Below are 20788 nucleotides of genomic sequence, written 5' to 3'. Positions count from 1 at the left end.
ATGCATTACCTCATAAAAATTCATACATAACATGCAAAGTTTCTCATTTATTTTGAGAGACTCATTATGTAACCCATGCATCATGACATTGCATAAAGATTAACCTTACCTTTTTCAGAATACAGGTACCGACAAATGAACGAAATCTCCAACTTTCCAAGATCTAATTCAGCTACTACGAATGGTACTGACACGATCAACGCTCGAAGATCTAATTCATTTACCACGAACGGTAATGACACGATCACTTTCAAAGTCTAATTCAGCTACTACGAACGGTACTGACACGACAGAAGATCTAATTCAGATACTACGAACGGTACTGACACGATCAAATTTCAGAGGTCTAAGTCTATCATCACGAACGGTGTGGACACGATCACTGGCCTTCCCAGTCTAATTCAATCACTACGAACGGTGCTGACACGACAAGAGAATCTAATTCTATCATCACGAACGATGAAGACACGATTATCTCCTCAGATCTAATTCTATCATCACGAACGATGAAGACACGATCATCTTTCCAAGATCTAATTCAAGTATCACGAACGATACTGACACGATCAATTCCCAAGGATCTAATTCATCTACCACGAACGGTAATGACACGGTCAACGCGCAAACAACATCTTCTCAAAATTCAACCACCAGATGGCATCCACAAGCCCATCTCCGACAAAAGTCCCTACTTCAAATAGGGCAAATTTCTTGGTATTCTTATGTTCAATCATCTTCCACCTTCAGATACCGACTGGCGCGCAAACCACTCTACATCTTCAGGTTTAAGATAATTGAACAGGGGCAGCTGTCATACCCCAAAATTTGCCCATGCTATTTTTCATACACAAAACCAAATCAAAAGACAAAGCTCCAAAACACAGTCTCCCACACAGAAGTTCTAAACTAGGGTTTGAATAATTCAGAGGAAAATCATTGAATCAATGGCTCAAGGTGGTTCCATAGGGTCACTAACATCCCAAAGTATCTCCATATAAAGTTTCAAGTCAAATAGAGCAAATTTAGTCCCTCAAATCCTGATTAGGTCAACAGTCGACTCCCAAGGGCAAAACAGTCATTATACAGTCAAAACTCAAGATATTTGGTCAACAACATTCTCATAACCCTAAAATCATCATTTGATCAAGGGTTGATCATGATGATGCAAGGAAAGATCAGAGAAGTCAAAAGTCAAGAGTTACTATTTTGGGCATGAACTGAAAAAGTCAACCAAACTTTGAAAATTCACCAAATGTTCATATTTCATCAGAAAAAATCCCACCAAAGCTCATTTTGAAGGGAATTCATTCCTCTATCCAATGGTCCAAGAATCAAAGCCCATAGGTCAATGGTTTAAGAGATATGGCTTCATACATTATAGGTCCTTTTCAAAAGTCAACAAAAAGACATGTTTTTCAAAAGGTCATAAAATAAAAATGGAAAATGATTTTGATATGAGACCGAAGACATTGGTTAGAGGACTCTCTAAGGTTTCTAGAATGTCTTAGAACACCTCCATACCTCAAAAATTGAGGGAGATAGGCCTTGTCAAAGTTGAACCATTTTGAAGGGAAAAATGTGAAGAAATCCAAATATTTTTGCAAATAGGCCTAAGTAACTTTGATTCAATCTTGATCCATAACTCATTTAGAGCCCAAAATCTATTTGCCACGAAAATATGATAAATATTTGATTTTATTTGAATTTTTATTCATTTAAAATCATATATTTAATCAATTAAATGAAAAAATTGGAAAGATTGGTTTTCTCTTCAAATTCAATCATCATTAATCACCAAGATATTCCAATTTTCATTTAAAATTCGTGCAAAGCAAGCATGTGAAGAAAAGATTGAGTTTGGACAAAACAAGAAACATATTTTCCGAAATTTTCAATCAAATTTTCTTAAATGGCAATCAAGGATTCATCAAGATCCTCCTCAAAATTATTAACCTAATCTCTTCACCTATATATACACAACAAACACAAAGCATTAGGGGAGATTTTGGCAGCTTAAGAACCCCTAATCCGAGCTTCCAAAAAACCAAGAAAATCTCAAATTCGAATTTGAGAGACAAGGCAATTCAAAGGGAGTCAACCGTTCAAGGACCTTCCCTGGACATCACTGAGTCGATTCCATCACTCATACGCAAGAAACACACTCAGAATCGTCCCCTATTCAACTCGGTTTGCACTTCTCTAAACTCGTTCGATTTTGCCAATTCATGCATCTTTAGTCAACTTTAATTGCATATTTGTGTTCTATTATGTGTGATGATCGATTCTGGATAGTTATGTGCGTTATTATGCCGTTATGATCAATATGCCATACTAGGGTTTTGAAGCTATTTTTAGGGCTTTTTGATACAGGTATCTTTTGAATAAATCAGGACCATAGTTAGATTCGTGAGGGTCATACGAATGCAATGGTACCCTCGCGAAATATTTTTGTATGTCTTTGGGCCTATTCGCTGTTTTCGCAGGTGTAGAAAATAAGCTTTTTACAGCGCCCCCTGCAAAAGCGGTGTAAAATAATTTGTTGCAGGTTTTGGGTGGAAGGGACGATGACGTGTCGTCAAGTGAGTGGCTCATTTGAAACAATTTTGGCGCGTTCCCACTTCCCCCAGAATTGGATCCAGTGCGATACGCAACACGCGTTAGCATGCATCCTCACGATCCAGACCATCAGATCTCTTCATCTCTCCATCCAACGAGCCTGAACCTGCGCGTGCACCATGGTCCTTCAGCGCCTGCCACACACGATCCAGCTGAGTGTTTTCTAATGTTTTTTAGTTTTAATTACATAATTTTCTATTTTTATATATTTATATTTATATATTTATGTTTATATATTTATATTTATACATATTTATTTGTTTGTTTACCTGAATTAATTTTAAAAATTTTATTTATAAAATATAATTATAATAACAATTAAATATTTTATTTTAAAAATTATTTATTTAAATCATTTTTAATTTATATTCAATTACTTTTATTACTTCAAAAATTCATATTTTCCTTATTTTAATTCCAAAAATCTCCTAAAAAATATTTATTACATTCAAATTATTTTCCTGATTCCGATTTAATTAATTAGGTCGCGAGACCAATAATTAATTAAATTATTTATTTTCTTTTATTCAACTTCGTACCCTAATTAGGGTTCGTGAAGATCACGCCCTACACTGATTTTTATTTTTCTTTTGTGTATGATCAGGGTTAGCAACATGATTCGCCCCGAGTGCGCGCCTTCAACAAACCTCAAAGATAAGTGTTCTATTCTATTTAATTTTAATTATACTTAAATTAATTTACTTCTAGGGTTTGCTTTGCCTTCACCTATTTTCTGCTTTGTTTCAGGGTCAATCCTAAAGGCGCCTAACAACCATATCAGATCAAATTCGAATCGAAGCTAAGTATTCCCTATTTATTCATTATTAATTTATTTTTCTTTCATTTTATTTACGTTAACCCTGATTATCTTCGAATTAATAATACACTCACGCCTTATCCGTTTCCTTGTCTGTTCTAATGATTAGAGTCAATGTTTCTGACAAACCCTTGCCCTCAACCCTATCGGGCAAACACCAAAGCTAAGTGCATTCTCTCTGTTTTACCTTTAATTCATTATTTTATTTTTCTTAATTAACGAAGTCTGCCCTCGAGCCGATTATGCACTCACCTTCAATTTTCTGTTTCTTCTTTCTTGTCAGGTTTATCAATTGCCAAAGCTACGTCATTGGTAACCCTAAACCTCATTTTATTTTATGCCTTTTATTATTATTACTTGTGTCAAACCCTATTAAGGGATCCGCTGGTTACAATTCCCCTCTCCTCCGCTGGTTACAATTTCCCGCCCCCTTTATTGCTTTATATTATTATGTACTGCGTGGTTAGTAATTTAGGGAGTGCAACTCTGAATCAATTAGAATAACTAAACACAAGATAATATATCCGAATTGAATCACGTGATTGTTTCACCCACGCACGCTTTTTTGGGTAACCCTCTCTGTTGCCTTGTTGCCTGTTGCCTTTGTGTTTTTGCAGAATAAGCCACGTCCCTCGAATATGAGGATACCTCAGCCATGTTGCCTCGATTAAAGGTCATGGTCCCTAATGATGCTGCCTTCGATACACAAATGACCTCGACCCTCGGATGTTGCCTACGGAAAAAGGCTGAGGTATCTTCTGGCTGCCTACGAAAATGGCTTATTCTGATCCTTGCCTTAGGCTACCTGCCCCTCTATGGCATGGGACAGTCTTATGGCAAAGGATGCTTCGATGACCCTTCAACCTCCAAACGAAAGGCTTCCTGCCCTCTTATGGCAAGGATAGACCCTTTTCATTCTGAAAGGCTAAAAAGAGACCTATCATCTGAGTTTAAGGTAATTGCCCCTAATTGCCTTGCAATGCTCAAACCTTTTTATTATATTCTTTCTCATAATTTTTCAAAAGGGCAACGCTTACTCACAAGCTAAAGTCCCTATATCTACTTTTTCTGAAAACGAGCAAGCAAAGCAATTAAGAGCCCATGGAAAACCATGGATGCAAAGGGTGCCTTACACCTTCCCTTTGCATAAATTACCCCCCGAACTTAGATTTCTTTAAAAAGGTTTTTTTTCTGTTTCTTTTTGCCTTTCCGAATATTGTTTGGATAAAATAAAAGTCGGTGGCGACTCTTGCTATCCGCGACATTTCGATTATAAAAGTCAGTTCACCGTATTACAATGAGATAATTTGAAGATGTTTGTTGAGATGTAGCTCCACTTCGTATCTTTGTATTTTTCGCATATTACATAATTCATATGTTCGGGATTTATGGTGTTATAGTTTGCACCAAAGGTGCCATCTGAATAGAAAACATCCCCACCGAGTTAAAGATCTGTTATGTTTGCCTTTTCAACAATACCAACGAAGGCTTTTCTAAACCTGGCAAGTTCACTTTTTGGAACTTGGTACACTAGATTCCGCTTCATCACTTTCGATGGTTGTTACCCTAGGTTTTCGACTTACCAACAAATGGGCAACTGGGGCTCAAAATTGGTAATTGGGCCTCAATTTGGTAAAAAGGCCCTAAATTGGTAATTGGGCCTCAATTAAATAATGCTTAGTAGTCGAAGCTGTTCGACTAGAAAGATGATCAGAGGCTTCAGCGTTCGATCAGAAGTATGCGAAGACTTAAGAATTTTGCTGCAGAAACTGAAGTGGAAGTCGAGAGGTATTAGAAGCTAAGAGGCAGTTTCAAGCAGTTTTCTGGCAGTTCTTACAGGACGCGTGGAGGTCTCACAATTGAAGATATTGCATGTCGAAGACACGTGTTGACTGATAACCAGTCGACCGTTAGTAGCAGTTATTTTATTTTTACTATTTAAGCAAGTTCCATAGGAATAGTTAGAGGTCCGCATTTTCTACATAAACACAAGTAAACTCAAATCTCTGTGCAAAAATGAGTAACGAGTGCAACTTTGGAATGTACGTATGTGTACCAGTTTAATTAATGCAATCATTTTACGTTATATCTCATCTTTCAGTGCACATTTACTGCTTTTTTTTATTGCTTTGATTTACTTTAAAGCCTTTAATTTCAGTGTTTACTTTTATTTTAAAGTTACTGTTGCATTTAATACAAACCAGATACACATAATATAACAAAATAAAGCAATTAGTCCTGGAGTATTCTAGTTGATTCTGCAAAAGTAACCTTTAAAAAGGAAACTAGCGCTTGTTTACCATTTTTCTGGGTAAACAAATTGACACGCCCAATAGGACCCGTCAATTGCTGTTTGTTTTATATTTGTTAGTACAATAGTTATGTATGATATTAAGAAGTGGTCGGAAATTAACTAACATGGCTGAAGTTAATACAAATAATTCTGATCTTTCTGGAAATCAAGGAGGTGTTCTAACCAGAGCAACACCGCAAAATGCCGCAGATTCATCCCCAGTGGGAACAACAAATACTGGTGGATCGACGGCAGCAATAATGGTATCATCACCAACGAATGTACGGTCACCGTTGAATCCATTACGACCGCCGTTTCATGGAATGATGCCTCCACCAGGTTTTAACCCTCAGTTTGGAATGCCCACGTCTATGATGCAAGGTTTGCATACAAATCCTTCATTATATTCTGATAGCATGATGGCTACAAGCACATCAAACCCAGGGGGTCGACCTATAGGCATAGGATATAATCACCAGGTTTTGCCATCTTTAAGTACTACGTCAATGTTGTCAATTCGACAACAAATGGACGAAAGTAATCATGAAATGGTGAATGCCCTTACTCAACAAATGGGAACTGTTTTTACTCCCATGATAAATAACACGAATCAAATTTATGAAATATTGGCGGGACAAATGGCCAGAATTGCAGATTTCTTTGGAGCGCCCCCACAACCAAACCTTTCGACTACTCAAGGGTCGAATGTGAGAGGGGTCGAACCTATAGGACAAGGAGATCAAATTGAGCCAGAGATCCCTAGAATAGTACAAAGGCATCAAGATGCTGACCAGGTTCTTAGGAACATCCAGCAAGATGTCAATATTGGACACTATAATATCTCTAATGTAGTTGAACAAATTTTAGTTCAGAATGGAATAAATGTAGGTTTGCATAGACCAAATTTTGTTTCCCCGTTGTCAGAATATGTAAGGCAAACAGAATTGCCTAGGGGGTGGAAAGTCCCAAAATTCACCAAATTTGCTGGTGAGACTGGCGAGTCGACGGTCGAACATATTGCTAGGTTCCAGACAGAGGCTGGAGAAATAGCAAACAATGAAAATCTAAAGATGAAGTATTTTCCAAGTTCTTTAACGAAAAATGCATTTACTTGGTTCACGACCTTATCTCCCCAATCTTTGTTCTCATGGAACCAATTAGAACGATTGTTTCATGAACAATTTTATATGGGACAGTCGAAAATCAGCTTGAAAGAATTAGCTGGAGTTAGACGAAAGGGTACAGAACCAGTCGATGACTATCTAAACCGTTTTAGGTTACTAAAAGCTAGATGTTTTACACAAATTCCTGAACATGAGTTAGTCGAAATGGCTGCAGGTGGGTTAGATTATTCCATAAGGAAGAAATTAGACACCCAACATTTGAGAGATATGGCACAACTGGCAGATAGAGTACGCCAAGTCGAAAGGCTAAAAGCTGAAAAAGCCAGAGCTAGTAAATATCATAAGAAAGAAAAAATAGCTTATGTTACTACAAGTGAGTTCGACTCTAATAGCGACAGTGAATACGAAGAGGGAGAGGTCAACGTGGCTGAATTAAAGCCAGGGCCACCATATATCTGTAAATTGCTTAAACCTTCAAAAGATAAAAATCTGGTTGAAAGTAAGAATAAAAAATTTTCTAGTAAAACGTATTCATTTGATATAACAAAATGTGATGAAATATTTGATTTGTTGGTTTCTGATGGGCAAATCATAGTACCCCCGGGACTTAAAAATCCTCCTCTTGAACAAAAGAAAAAAAGAGGATTTTGTAAATTTCATAATTTCTTGGGTCATAAAACTTCTCAATGTGTCCTTTTCAGGGATTTAGTGCAAAAAGCTTTGAAAGAAGGAAGGTTACGACTTAAAAATCCTCCTCTTGAACAAAAGAAAAAAAGAGGATTTTGTAAATTTCATAATTTCTTGGGTCATAAAACTTCTCAATGTGTCCTTTTCAGGGATTTAGTGCAAAAAGCTTTGAAAGAAGGAAGGTTACAGTTTGGAGAAAAGCCAAAGTCATCAATGCAAGTTGATACTGATCCTTTGCAAGTCGAAGAGGCTCACTATACTGAGCTTGCTGATGTGATAATGGTCGAGACTACTGATGGTTTCGTTAGAAAGCAAAACGGCGCTACTGATGGCAAAGTTTTGAACTTGGTTTATCCTGAACCAAAAGAAAGTCTTTTGAAATTCCTTGAGAGATGCCACAATAACAACTCCCAAGTTGGATTATGCCCAAGGTGTGATGCTGTTTTCAATGTCGATGCTGCAAACAAAGTGTGGTTCGACCCTCGTCGAGGCAAGAATCGTCAATTCATGTATACAGGAGAAAACAGTGGTCGTAGGGCTGGAGAATACAGGAAGATGTTTGAAAAACCAAGGACTTTCCGTCCCAAGACGGATGTCCCTGAAGACAAATGGGTGAAACCCATTAACTTCAGAGGTAAACGTCCAGAATGGCAGATTCAAGGCGATGGAACCAATGCTGAAGGTTCTTGGACTGATAGTGGATCTAAAAGAAAAGATTACATATCTCCAAACTACAAAGGAAAGAACCCCATGACTCGAACGCAGTGGAGACGTTACCAAAGAAGCCACAAGAATGGACAAGAAGGTTCGAAAATGGTGCAGGCAGGATTTTCTCACTATCAGTCAAAACCTTTTCACAGGAAGTTGACTGAAGAACAGGCTAAAATAGCAAATGAAAGATTAGCTGCTGGGATGATCCTAGGAAAGAAACTCATCAAAGAACTAGTTGATGATGATGCTCCGGCTCTCAATACGGGGAAAGAGCCTGAATATTCTCCACTGTCGGACGAAGAGGTCGACGACAACTTTGACATAGAGTCAGATGAGTTGCTAATCGACTGTGGAATTGTCTCTGTACTTCCAGCAGAGTTCGACAGAGTATCTGAGGTATCTGAGAACGAAGATGATTTTCTTCCTGACGAGAATGTGGAAGAAACACCTGTCTGTTACTATGTAATGGGAAAAGGGGTGGTAGAAGAGCAAAAGGCTGTGTTCGAGAGGCCAGGTCGAGGAATGATGTATCATTTGAAGCCTTTATTCATAAGGGCGAAAGTGGATGGTGTTCCAATAAACAAAGTGTTTGTCGATGGTGGGGCTGCTGTAAACTTAATGCCCTATTCTTCACTTCAGAAAGTGGGAAAGTCTGATAAAGACTTAAGACCCCATAATATGGTACTGTCAAATTATGAGGGCAAGACAAGTGGAATACTTGGAGTAATTCAAGTAAAACTAGCTGTTGGTTCGTCTGTCAGGTCAACCGTCTTTATGGTGATTGCATCGCAGGCAAATTTTAAACTGCTGTTGGGTCGAGAATGGATCCATGGTATTGGGGCAGTTCCTTCCACCTTACATCAGCGTGTGGCCATTTGGAGGTCAGATGGTATAGTGGAGAATATTGAAGCCGACCAAAGTTATTACAAAATTGAAAGTGGTCGCAGACACTTCGACCAGCATTTGTCAAATGTAGCTCCTTGCTACAAAGCAGAAGATGTATATCCTTCTGATGAAAGTGTGTCTAAGTATCTGAACTTAGACCCAAATTATGGTTTCATTTGGAATAAAGAAGATCCTAATGAACCATTGAACCATGAAAGTCCTCCAGAGCAGAGGACAACAATCAAAGACGATGACCACTAAGTCAGAATACCTGGCTCGAATAACGGTCTATTTGGCCGAAAACAAAGAAAAAGCGTCTTTAGAAGCCGAACTAGAGAAAAATATGACGATTGAGGCCATGATAGTAAAAAATGAAAACGATCAAGAAGTCGATCACCAAGTCGAACGACTTGACGGGATATACGATGACGAACCTTTAGGTTTCGAAATGGATCCATCAGGATCGGTAAAAAGGATGCAAGCTCAAGATCCTCTTGAGGAAATTGACTTAGGTGATGGAGTCATTAAAAGGCCTACTTATGTAAGTACAAGGCTTACAAGTGACCTAAAGACCAAGTTGATTCGACTTTTGAAAGAATACAAAGATTGTTTTGCATGGGATTACAATGAAATGTCTGGTTTAAGTCGACATGTGGTGGAACATCGACTACCACTAAACCCAGGGAAGAAACCTATCAAGCAGCTTCCTAGAAGATTTGCGCCAGAGGTTATGGAAAAAATCAAAATAGAAATTGAAAGATTGCTAAAAAGCAAGTTTATTCGAACTGCGAGGGGATTTCCTAGGCTTCGTGGTTCACAAGAAAGGCATTGAGATAAACCAAAATAAGACGAAAGCAATCTTGGAACTAAAGGCGCCAGAAATAAAGAAACAACTCCAGTCATTGTTGGGGAAGATTAATTTCTTGAGGAGATTCATCTCAAATCTAAGTGGCAAAACGAAGATATTTTCACCACTTGTGAAACTCAAGAACCAAGATCAATTCAAATGGGAACAAGAACATCAACAGGCATTCGACCAAATAAAAGCTTATTTAACTAAGCCTCCTATTTTGTTACCCCCCAATAGGACAAAAAGTATGAAGTTATACATAGCTGCATCAGGCTCGACAATTGGGAGTATGTTGGCCCAAGAAGATGATAATGGCGTCGAAAGAGCCATATATTATCTAAGTCGAACCCTAGTAGATGCTGAAACTAGGTATAATGATATTGAAAAATTATGCTTATGCTTGTATTTCTCATGTAACAAACTTAAGCAATATATAAAGCCTGTTGATGTGTATGTGTCTTCTCATTTTGATATTATTAAACATATGTTGTCTAAACCAATTTTGCATAGTCGAATTGGTAAGTGGGCCTTAGCGCTAACTGAATTTTCTTTGACATATGTCCCTTTAAAAGCTATGAAAGGACAAGTTGTGGCTGATTTTATAGTCGACCATGGGTTAGTCGAATTGTCTGTAAATCAAGTCGAACGAACTAACTGGAAACTGTTTTTTGACGGTTCTAGTCACAAAAATGGATCAGGCATTGGAGTCTTGATTATTTCTCCCAAAGGACTTCCAACAAAGTTCCATTATAAAATGAAAGAAGTATGCTCTAACAATGAGGTCGAATATGAAGCCTTGATAACTGGTTTGAAGGCCCTAATAGATTTAGGGGCAAAACGAGTTGAGATTCGAGGTGATTCTGAGCTAATAATTCGACAAATCAAAAAAGAGTATAAATGCATCAAAGAAAATCTAATAATGTATTATGCAATTGTGATACGCTTATTAGAAAAATTCGAACATGTTGAGATCTTGCATGTACCAAGATCTAACAATTGCATTGCCAATGAATTGGCACAAATTGCTTCTGGGTATAGAGTTTCTAAAGACAAGTTAGAAGATATGGTCGAGATCAAGAATAAAGAAACCCATGAAGTATTAGACCAGTTAGGTCAATTGTCGACGTCAAAATTTGAGGGGGTAGATGATAATGTTGAAAGTAAAGTTGAAAGTAAAGATTTGTATGCCTTGGAAATTTTTGCCATCGACAATATGACTGATGCTGATTGGAGAAACCCATTGGTCCAATACCTAAATAATCCAGTCGGAGGAACTGATCGAAAGATTAAATATAGAGCTCTAAACTATGTGATATTAGGAAATGATTTATACAAGAAAACAGCCGAGGGTGTATTGTTGAAATGCTTAAGTGAAGCTGAAGCATATTTGGCTGTGTCAGAAGTTCATAGTGGTGTTTGTGGAGCTCATCAATCAGGCCATAAGATGAAGTGGTTGTTGTTTAGACAAGGTTTATATTGGCCAACAATGTTAAAAGATTGTATTGAATATGCAAGAGGATGCCAAGAGTGCCAGAAATTTTCAGGCATTCAACATGTTCCAGCCAGTGGATTGAATGCCATTGTCAAACCTTGGCCTTTTAGAGGATGGGCTTTGGATTTAATAGGAGAAATCAAACCTGCATCTTCTAAGCAACAAAGATTCATTTTAGTAGGAATAGATTATTTTACTAAATGGATAGAGGCAATCCCACTAACTAATGCTGATCAAGAAGCAGTGATTAGTTTCATACAAAAACACATTATCTATAGATATGGGATTCCAGAAACTATTACTACTGATCAAGGATCAGTTTTTGTTGGTCGAAAGATGCAAGCTTTTGCAGCAGAGACAAGATTTAAATTGCTAACATCCACTCCGTATTATGCTCAGGCTAATGGTCAAGTCGAGGCTGCTAATAAAGTTATTATAAATTTGATAAAGAAGCATGTGGGGAAAAAGCCAAGAAATTGGCATTAAACGCTCGACCAAATCCTTTGGGCTTGTCGGACGTCACCAAAGGAAGCAATAAATACTACCCCATTTCGTTTGACTTTTGGGCATGATGCTGTATTGCCTGCAGAGATTCATCTACAGTCGACAAGAATTCAACGACAAAATAGTCTCTCGTCTGACGAATACTGGAATATGATGTTAGATGAATTAGTAGAATTAGACGAAGAAAGGCTAATAGCGTTGGATAGGTTAATAAGACAAAAAGAAAAAGTGGCGAAGGCTTACAACAAGAAAGTCAAAGAGAAGACATTCATGGTAGGTAATTATGTATGGAAAGTTATTCTGCCCATGGATCAAAGGAATAAGTTATTGGGTAAATGGTCCCCAAGTTGGGAAGGACCGTTTAAAATTTTGCAAGTGTTTTCAAACAATGCATATGAAATTGAAGAACTAAATTCAGATGGTCGAATCTTGAGGATAAATGGTAAATATTTGAAAAAATATAAACCTATGCTTAAAGAAATTCACATAAGAGAGTAAAAACTAAGAGATTATATTAAATGGCCAAAACTTGGCCAGTCATTACAAAAAGTTCCTTCATAAAATGCGCAGTCATTACAAAAAAAAAACCCAAAGCCACTAAAATATCCAATATTAGTTAACTCTTCGGTCGATGTCTTCCAAGGATAATAGAGGCAGACTTTCGGCTTCGAACATATCCATGCGTCCAGTCTTGCGCATTTTCCTCACCACACCTTGCTTGAGAAATAGGTAGGATAAAAATCTTCCATAAGGAAGATGAGTCACCATTCCTTGACGGGAGGCAGTCAAAGAGACAGCCTCCACAAGTTGCTTAAAAATCAATAGAGGAAAGTTGATTTTCTTCCCCTGAAGGGCGTAGGAAATGAATTCCAAGTCTTCCACCATGATGCTATTTTCATCATGGTTGCGTGGACGAAAGTTGCCCACCAAACGTTGGTGCCAAATTTTAATTACTTTGGCACAAAAGGGATCATTGTCCATGAGGTCCCTTAACATATTAGAAGTGTTCATGTCGAAAATATTGTCATCAAAAGTTTCACCGGTATTGCTGCATTTCAACAAATCAGAGATTGTTGAGAGAGTGATGATGACATGAGCCCGTCGAATGTTAGAGGTTATGGTAGTCCTCCCTTCTGGATCTATGCGCAAAGATGCAAATCTCCAGAATTCAATCAGCATGCAGGGATAGATGTTACCATCTAAAATTTCAGGATAAAATTCAAGTCCCTGACTAGCATAAAGAGCACAAACATTGATGTGGTTCGCATCAAACTCTTCTTCAGAAAGTTTAAATTCTTTCTTGATGCAGGATCTTATGTTGGCATTTGTTAAAGGTTGTGCCATGGTGTGAAGACAAAGATTGAAGGATGAAAATGTTTAAGATGTTGTGCGTAGGGAAATGCAAAAGGAAATGGAAGGAATGAGGCTATATATATAGAGAATATGTAGTTACTTCAGCAAGACAAACGTGGGAAAGGAAGTTAGAAAATCAAAGGTCGTATTAAATATCTTGGAAACTGACACAAGCAAGCTGGGAGCAGTTATAGCCCACTAACCTAGTGTTTAGGTAATAATTAGTGCCTGGGAAAATGAAATGTAATCATGGCGTAATGGGAATTAACAAAAGTCGAAACCCAAGAAAGAACTGAAACGCCATCTTTTCTCTTTCCTAAAGTCAGTCGAAAGAAGTCGCTTGGGGGGCAATTTGTTACCCTAGGTTTTCGACTTACCAACAAATGGGCAACTGGGGCTCAAAATTGGTAATTGGGCCTCAATTTGGTAAAAAGGCCCTAAATTGGTAATTGGGCCTCAATTAAATAATTACATTGCCATTTGGGTCGAAGTGGTTCGACTAAGTAATGCTTAGTAGTCGAAGCTGTTCGACTAGAAAGATGATCAGAGGCTTCAGCGTTCGATCAGAAGTATGCGAAGACTTAAGAATTTTGCTGCAGAAACTGAAGTGGAAGTCGAGAGGTATTAGAAGTTAAGAGGCAGTTTCAAGCAGTTTTCTGGCAGTTCTTACAGGACGCGTGGAGGTCTTACAATTGAAGATATTGCATGTCGAAGACACGTGTTGACTGATAACCAGTCGACCGTTAGTAGTAGTTATTTTATTTTTACTATTTAAGCAAGTTCCATAGGAATAATTAGAGGTTCGCATTTTCTACATAAACACAAGTAAACTCAAATCTTTGTGCAAAAATGAGTAACGAGTGCAACTTTGGAATGTACGTATGCGTACCAGTTTAATTAATGCAATCATTTTACGTTATATCTCATCTTTCAGTGCACATTTACTGCTTTTTTTTATTGCTTTGATTTACTTTAAAGCCTTTAATTTCAGTGTTTACTTTTATTTTAAAGTTACTGTTGCATTTAATACAAACCAGATACACATAATATAACAAAATAAAGCAATTAGTCCTGGAGTATTCTAGTTGATTCCGCAAAAGTAACCTTTAAAAAGGAAACTAGCGCTTGTTTACCATTTTTCTGGGTAAACAATGGTGTAACAACTGGAGCATGGGCCACTTTTACTACCTCTACAAAGGATTTTCCTTCCTTCTTGTTGAAATGTTTATACTGAAAAGGAACTTTCCTGACTTCCTCAACCGGTATCCTATTATATCTATGCACCTTCTCCCGTCTCTTTTGGAAACTTGGAAGGTTAGCAAAGAGCTTTCTCCTATCAAAGAAAATGTTGTCTAGTTTAATCGCCCGAAGATTTTCATCCTTAACATTAAAAAACTTAACAAAACCATAGTAGTTTCCTCTAATATCACGCTTTGAAGAGATGCCAACCTCATAAATATCTCCAAAATATTGAAACTCTTCGTACATTTCCTATGATCATCAGGGAACGCCATAAAGAAGAATGTTGACGTACACCTATCATCTTCTTCTACAACTTTCAGATGTCTTCCTACATTGTCCCAACGCCTTTTGTTTGAAATTTGATGTCGCTTTCGTGTAGTAACTTGCTTCCATCCATCCTTGTCTTCTTAATTTCTGGATGTTGTAGAAGAGTTCATGTTGAACTTGCTGATACTCCAAACGTGTTAGAGAGAAAGGAGAGTTTCTCTCCATTCTTATTCATAAGTAGGGGTGGGAATAGGCCAGACCGGCCTACAGGGGCCTACGGCCTAGCCTACATAGGCCTAGGCCAGGCCAGGCCAATTTAATAAAGAGGCAAGGTTAGGCTTTTTTAAAATCCTATTTTATTAAATAGGTCAGGCTTAGGCTATTAAAAAAGCCTATAAAGCCTTATAGGCCGACCTATATTTTCATATATATTAAAAATATGTTAAATAAGTTGGTTCACGTATGCATATATTAGAAAAAAAAAAGCTAAATAAGCTAAACAGTAAACCTTAATATATATATATATATATATATATATATATATATATATATATATATATATATATATATATATATATATATATATATATAAAACAAATGCTAAATAGGTTCACTTATATATGTATATATAGGCCGACCTACAAGACTTTTTAAGTTATATAGATTAATTGAAAAACTTTAATGAGATACAGACTTTTTAAATAGGCTTTCAGGCCAGACCAGGCTTTTAAAAAGGCCAGGCCAGGCCAAAAAACTAAACCTATGATAGGCCTTAGGCCAGACTTAGGCCTTTTAAATTCATCGTAGGTCAGGCCCAGGCCTTCTAAAGCCTAGCCTAGCCTAGCCTATTTCCACCCCTATTCATAAGTATCCCTTATTAGTTGTTATATTTGTTATAAATAATTATTAATTAGTTAATTTTATTATAAAATTAATAAAAAAATCTTAGTTGACAATTGTTACAATATAAAGTGTATCTATCTATCTATCTATCTATAATAATATAATCTTATCATTTGAATTAATAATACACAACTCTTGTATTTCTTAGTCATTTCTCTTTTTTCTTGTGCTTTGTCAACAAATATCATTATCATGCACTCCAAATCCTCTCATTTATACGTGTAGCTTTGGATATTTACTTGTCTTCAGATACATTGTCAAATTGCAATACATATTGAATATACTACTTGAGAGGAAATCGTTTTCCACACGGTGACAACACAAGGATATCGTTTCCTACAATTATACTAATTGATTAACCATTTTTCACCGGACACCGGACTGCAAATTGCAATACATATATTGAATATACTACTACTTGATGGAGGGGACAAATTCTCTCTTGATAACACAGTCACGTCTCTTATAATACTCCTCCCTTAGTTTATCTTATAACTATATACAAATTGATCAACAAATCTTAATTCAACCGACAATATTACTAACAATATTACTAGGTTAACAATATTACTAGGTTCAACGTCATTATTAAAATTTTAATTATAATATTCTATAATATTCACAGTTGTGTATGTGAATCTCTGGTTATTTCTAATTTGTCTTTAAATTTAAAAAACTATATAAAAAATTTATTTTACTTTTATATATTTTTTTCCTAAAACTTCACTTAATACCTAATGTTTCGTATTATTATCTTTCTCATTAAGATATGAGAAAAGGAGTGATGCACTCACAGTGTAAAATATTTTTACACTATCAACCAATCACCACCCATATATCCAATTAAACCATTTTTTTATTTAAAAAAAAACTTAATGATATGACATATTTATGATATATAGACTCATGCCAAACATGTTTCTTTTAAATAAGCTACAAAATATCATTATACTTCTACTACTGCCACTATATATAAAAAAAACAACTATACCCCATAAGTCATAGCATAACCAAACCAATTAACATATAAAAAAATATTTAGAGTTTCATCAACATGGCATCATCAGAACCAAAACAATCTTCCACCACCAAGAACAACGACAACCACCTCCCACTAAAACAAATCCCTGGCAGCTATGGCCTCCCCTTCTTCGGGCCGATCTTCGATCGCCACGATTATTTCTACAACCAAGGAAGAGACAAATTCTTCTCAACAAGAATCCAAAAATACAATTCAACAATCTTCAGAACCAACATGCCACCAGGTCCATTCATTTCCTCTAACCCAAGAGTCATTGCACTCTTGGACGCAGCTTCCTTCCCGATCCTCTTCGACAACAAAAAAGTCGAGAAACACAACGTCTTCGACGGTACCTTCATGCCGTCGACAAACTTCACCGGTGGCTACCGTGTGTGTGCACAGTTAGACACGACTGAACCTAACCATGCTCTTATCAAAGGTTTCTTTCTTAATCAACTTTTGTTGAGAAAAGACTCATTTGTCCCTCTCTTTAGAAGCATACTTTCTGAAGCTTTTAATGAGATTGAAGAAGGGCTTTCTGGTAAAAGTGGTAAAGCGGATTTTAATACTATTTTTAGTGTGGCTTCGTTTAACTTCATGTTTCGGCTTTTTTGTGATAATAAGGATCCTTCTGAAACTAAACTTGGTTCTCAAGGTCCTAAAATGAGTGATACATGGATTCTGTTTCAACTTTTTCCAATTGAAACCCTAAAACTTCCAAAGATTTTCAATTATCTTGAAGATCTCTTGCTACGTACTCTTCCCTTTCCTGCTTGTTTGACAAGGTGAGATTATTACTTTTTTTTTTAACATATAATTTTACTCAATTTTTTTTTTGTTCATTTCATAAGACCTTCGGGTAAATAGTTTATTTTATCTTTTTAATATAGATCAGGCACAATAAATAAATATTACTATTTTTTAATATATTTTAATAAAATATTACATTTATTTTATATTTTTCAAAATATATAAAATCAAAGTCGTCTCAAGTTTTTAGAAGCCCTATGTAGGTTAATCATAGTTCTGCTATGACAAAAATATTAGAGGCCCTATTTAATCACAATTTATTAGTAACAAAGATTTATGAGGTCCTATTTATTTACGTTTTAACTGTGAAAATTTTGAGGCCATGTATGATAGTCCGTCTTGCACAGCTTCAGAGATGAGCATGTATAAAATTCGATAAAGATCTTTCTTTTAAACATTTTTAAGAGGTTGACATTACATTGATTCTTAATTTTAGTTTTGTTAATAAAAATATGTAATCTCTTAAATTGAATCATTGTCATTGAGATAAGAGAAAATGTCAACTAAAGATGTGGATTTTAGAAAATAATAAAAAAAAAAACTTTTTTTTTCATTTCATTAAAATATCAATAATTATCTCATTATTAACAAATTAAATTTACAGGATTTATTTTGTAAAAATTATTTTTCAAAAATATTGCAATAAAAAGATAAAAACATATTTGTTAATTATTTTACCTCTTATAGTAAGCAATAAATATTATAATAAGAAATATAAAATAATTATCTCTCATGAATGATAATTTTTTAAAATAAATGTTATTAGCAAATGAAACTATATTATTGTTATTAAATAGTATTCATTAAAACCAATCGTTAGTTGGTCCAGTGGTGATTGGCGCTGGATTTGGTAGGGAGAATCGCGGTTCGATCCCCGCAACTGTGATCGGGAGGGGGAGGGGGATGAAACCACTTGATGCCAGAACTCGCCCCCGAACCGGACTAAACCGGTGGTATAAAGTAAAAAAAAATAGTATTCATTAAATTTTATAATTTTGGTTGATTCATCTAATCTAAATGTTGTCCATAATAGTCGATTCATCAAATATTTTAATGATTTAACCGTTGTAATCAATGACTTTTACATCCATAAAATTTAATGATTTTAACCGTTTATTATAGTTTAAACGGTTAGTTAATCATAATCATTGACTATTAAATAACATTTAAATTTTATTTTGATTATATTGAAATTTGAAAGATATTGCATCCTAACATCAACTATATTACGACGTGTTTGGTCAGCTCCTCTTACAAGAAGCTCTACGAAGCATTTTCTTCTTCAGCTGTAACACTTTTAAACGAAGCAGAAAAAGCAGGATTGAAAAGATCCGAAGCATGTCACCAGCTCATTTTCATAGCTTGTTTCAATTCATACGGAGGATTCAAGAATCAATTCCCAACACTCTTCAAATTGGTTGGTTTAAGCGGCCAAGAGCTACACAAAGAACTCGCAACCGAGATAAGAACCGTCGTAAAACAAGAAGGAGGAGTAACAATTCAGGCATTGGAAAAAATGCCTTTAGTAAAATCTGTTGTCTATGAAACCATGAGGATTGAGCCGATTGTTCGATATCAATATGCAAAAGCAAGAGAGGATTTGATTGTGGAGAGTCATGATGCTGCTTTTGAAGTTAAGAAGGGTGAGATGTTATTTGGATACCAATCTTTTGCTACTAAGGATCCTAAGATTTTCGATGATGCTGAGGTTTTTGTTCCTAAGAGGTTTGTTGGAGAAGGTGAAAAGTTGTTGAAGTATGTTTTGTGGTCGAATGGGAAAGAAACAGATGAGCCTTCTGTGGATAATAAACAGTGTCCTGGGAAGAATCTTGTTGTGCTTTTGTGTAGATTGTTCTTGGTTGAGTTTTTCTTGCGTTATGATACTTTTACTTTTGAGACTAAAGAAGCTGTTGTTGGTGTTTCTATTACCATTACTTCACTCACCAAGGCTTCTACTATCTGAAATTGTGTTATTGCATTGTATTTAATGTTCTTGTTTTGTAATTCTTCTATTTCCTATTTCTTTTCCTTTTGGATTGTTTCTTCTGAATTTAGTATTATGAGTGGAATGTTGTAAAAGTTTGTTTGATATTTATGAAATAATTTGTGAACAAGTTATTATGCTTTTAAGTTACAATGATGCATTCAAAAGTGCATGTTTTACTATGAGTTCTACACAAATGATATTCCATTTGTTGAATGCAAGTTTTTGCTAAGACAGGAAGCTATGCATTAACGGCAACTTATGATTTTATTATTAAGGCCAGTGGCATTTATATGATTTATACACCTAACAAACTTCCAACTGAAAATGAGTTATAACCATCCTAACTGATTTTAAGTTATTCTAACAAACTTAACAAAGTCTACAACTAAAATTCCCTCTCTTATTTAGACAAGTGGTTTACAAATAGAATCACAACACAACATCAAAAATAAGAATCAGCACTCTTTGAAATCCTACAAATTCCAAGTAATTTCTTGAGCTTCTAGAATAATTCAAACTTTAGAGGCTTTGTCATTATATCAGCTATCTGGTCTTGTGAGGTACAGAACATCAATTCATATTTTTTTTACTTAGATTCTTTAGAAGGTGAAACCTTATATCAATGTGCTTTAGACTCAAGCTATCTAAAACTCTACGCAACAAAATGCCTTGACACACAATAAGTTGCATATATGATTTCAGCTTTTAGTTGTAGACAGGGCCTTAATTTCTTGATGACCAAGACACAACACTAAACTTTAGCATGAACACATAACATGAAGTATTTTTTTTGTCATCTACATCTCCTCCATAGTCACTGACTGAGTAAGCCACTAAATCGGAATGCTCACCTTTCTTGTACATTATTCACAACTCAATTGTTCCTTTCAAATACCTCAAAATCCTTTTGGCAATTATTAGGTGGGGTTCAACGTGATGTTCCATTTATTTGCTTATCATGCTCACTATAAACATTAAATATGGCCTAGTGGTAGTTAGATACATTAGACTTCCCACAATTTGCTTGAACTCAACATGATCCATATTATTTCCTTTGTCATGCTTTGATATCATAGGTCTTGGTAAGACGACAATGCACATAAGATTTCTTTGGATCATACCAAACTTGCCAAGTATTCAACATGGATTGTTTGAATTCTTTGAACATGTTGCTGCCATTTCCTACGAATATAAGATCCTCCACATATAGGGTGATTATGAACAAC

General features: G+C 35.9%; 1 protein-coding gene across 1 annotated transcript; it reads left to right on the top strand.

Moving 5' to 3' along the window:
- Window positions 1-16705: 16705 nt before the first annotated feature.
- On the top strand, window positions 16706-19707 carry LOC131634800 (allene oxide synthase 3-like). The gene is made up of 2 exons (XM_058905420.1): window positions 16706-17550; window positions 18821-19707. Exons 1-2 carry the CDS (start codon window positions 16799-16801, stop codon window positions 19536-19538), a joined length of 1470 nt encoding a protein of 489 aa, XP_058761403.1. The 5' UTR covers window positions 16706-16798; the 3' UTR covers window positions 19539-19707.
- Window positions 19708-20788: the final 1081 nt, after the last annotated feature.

This window comes from Vicia villosa, unplaced genomic scaffold, assembly GCF_029867415.1.
Source record: "Vicia villosa cultivar HV-30 ecotype Madison, WI unplaced genomic scaffold, Vvil1.0 ctg.001359F_1_1, whole genome shotgun sequence".
In the NCBI taxonomy this organism is placed as follows: Eukaryota; Viridiplantae; Streptophyta; class Magnoliopsida; order Fabales; family Fabaceae; genus Vicia; species Vicia villosa.
The sequence above is the reverse complement of the archived record's forward strand: the minus strand, read 5'-3'. Positions and strand labels throughout refer to the sequence as shown.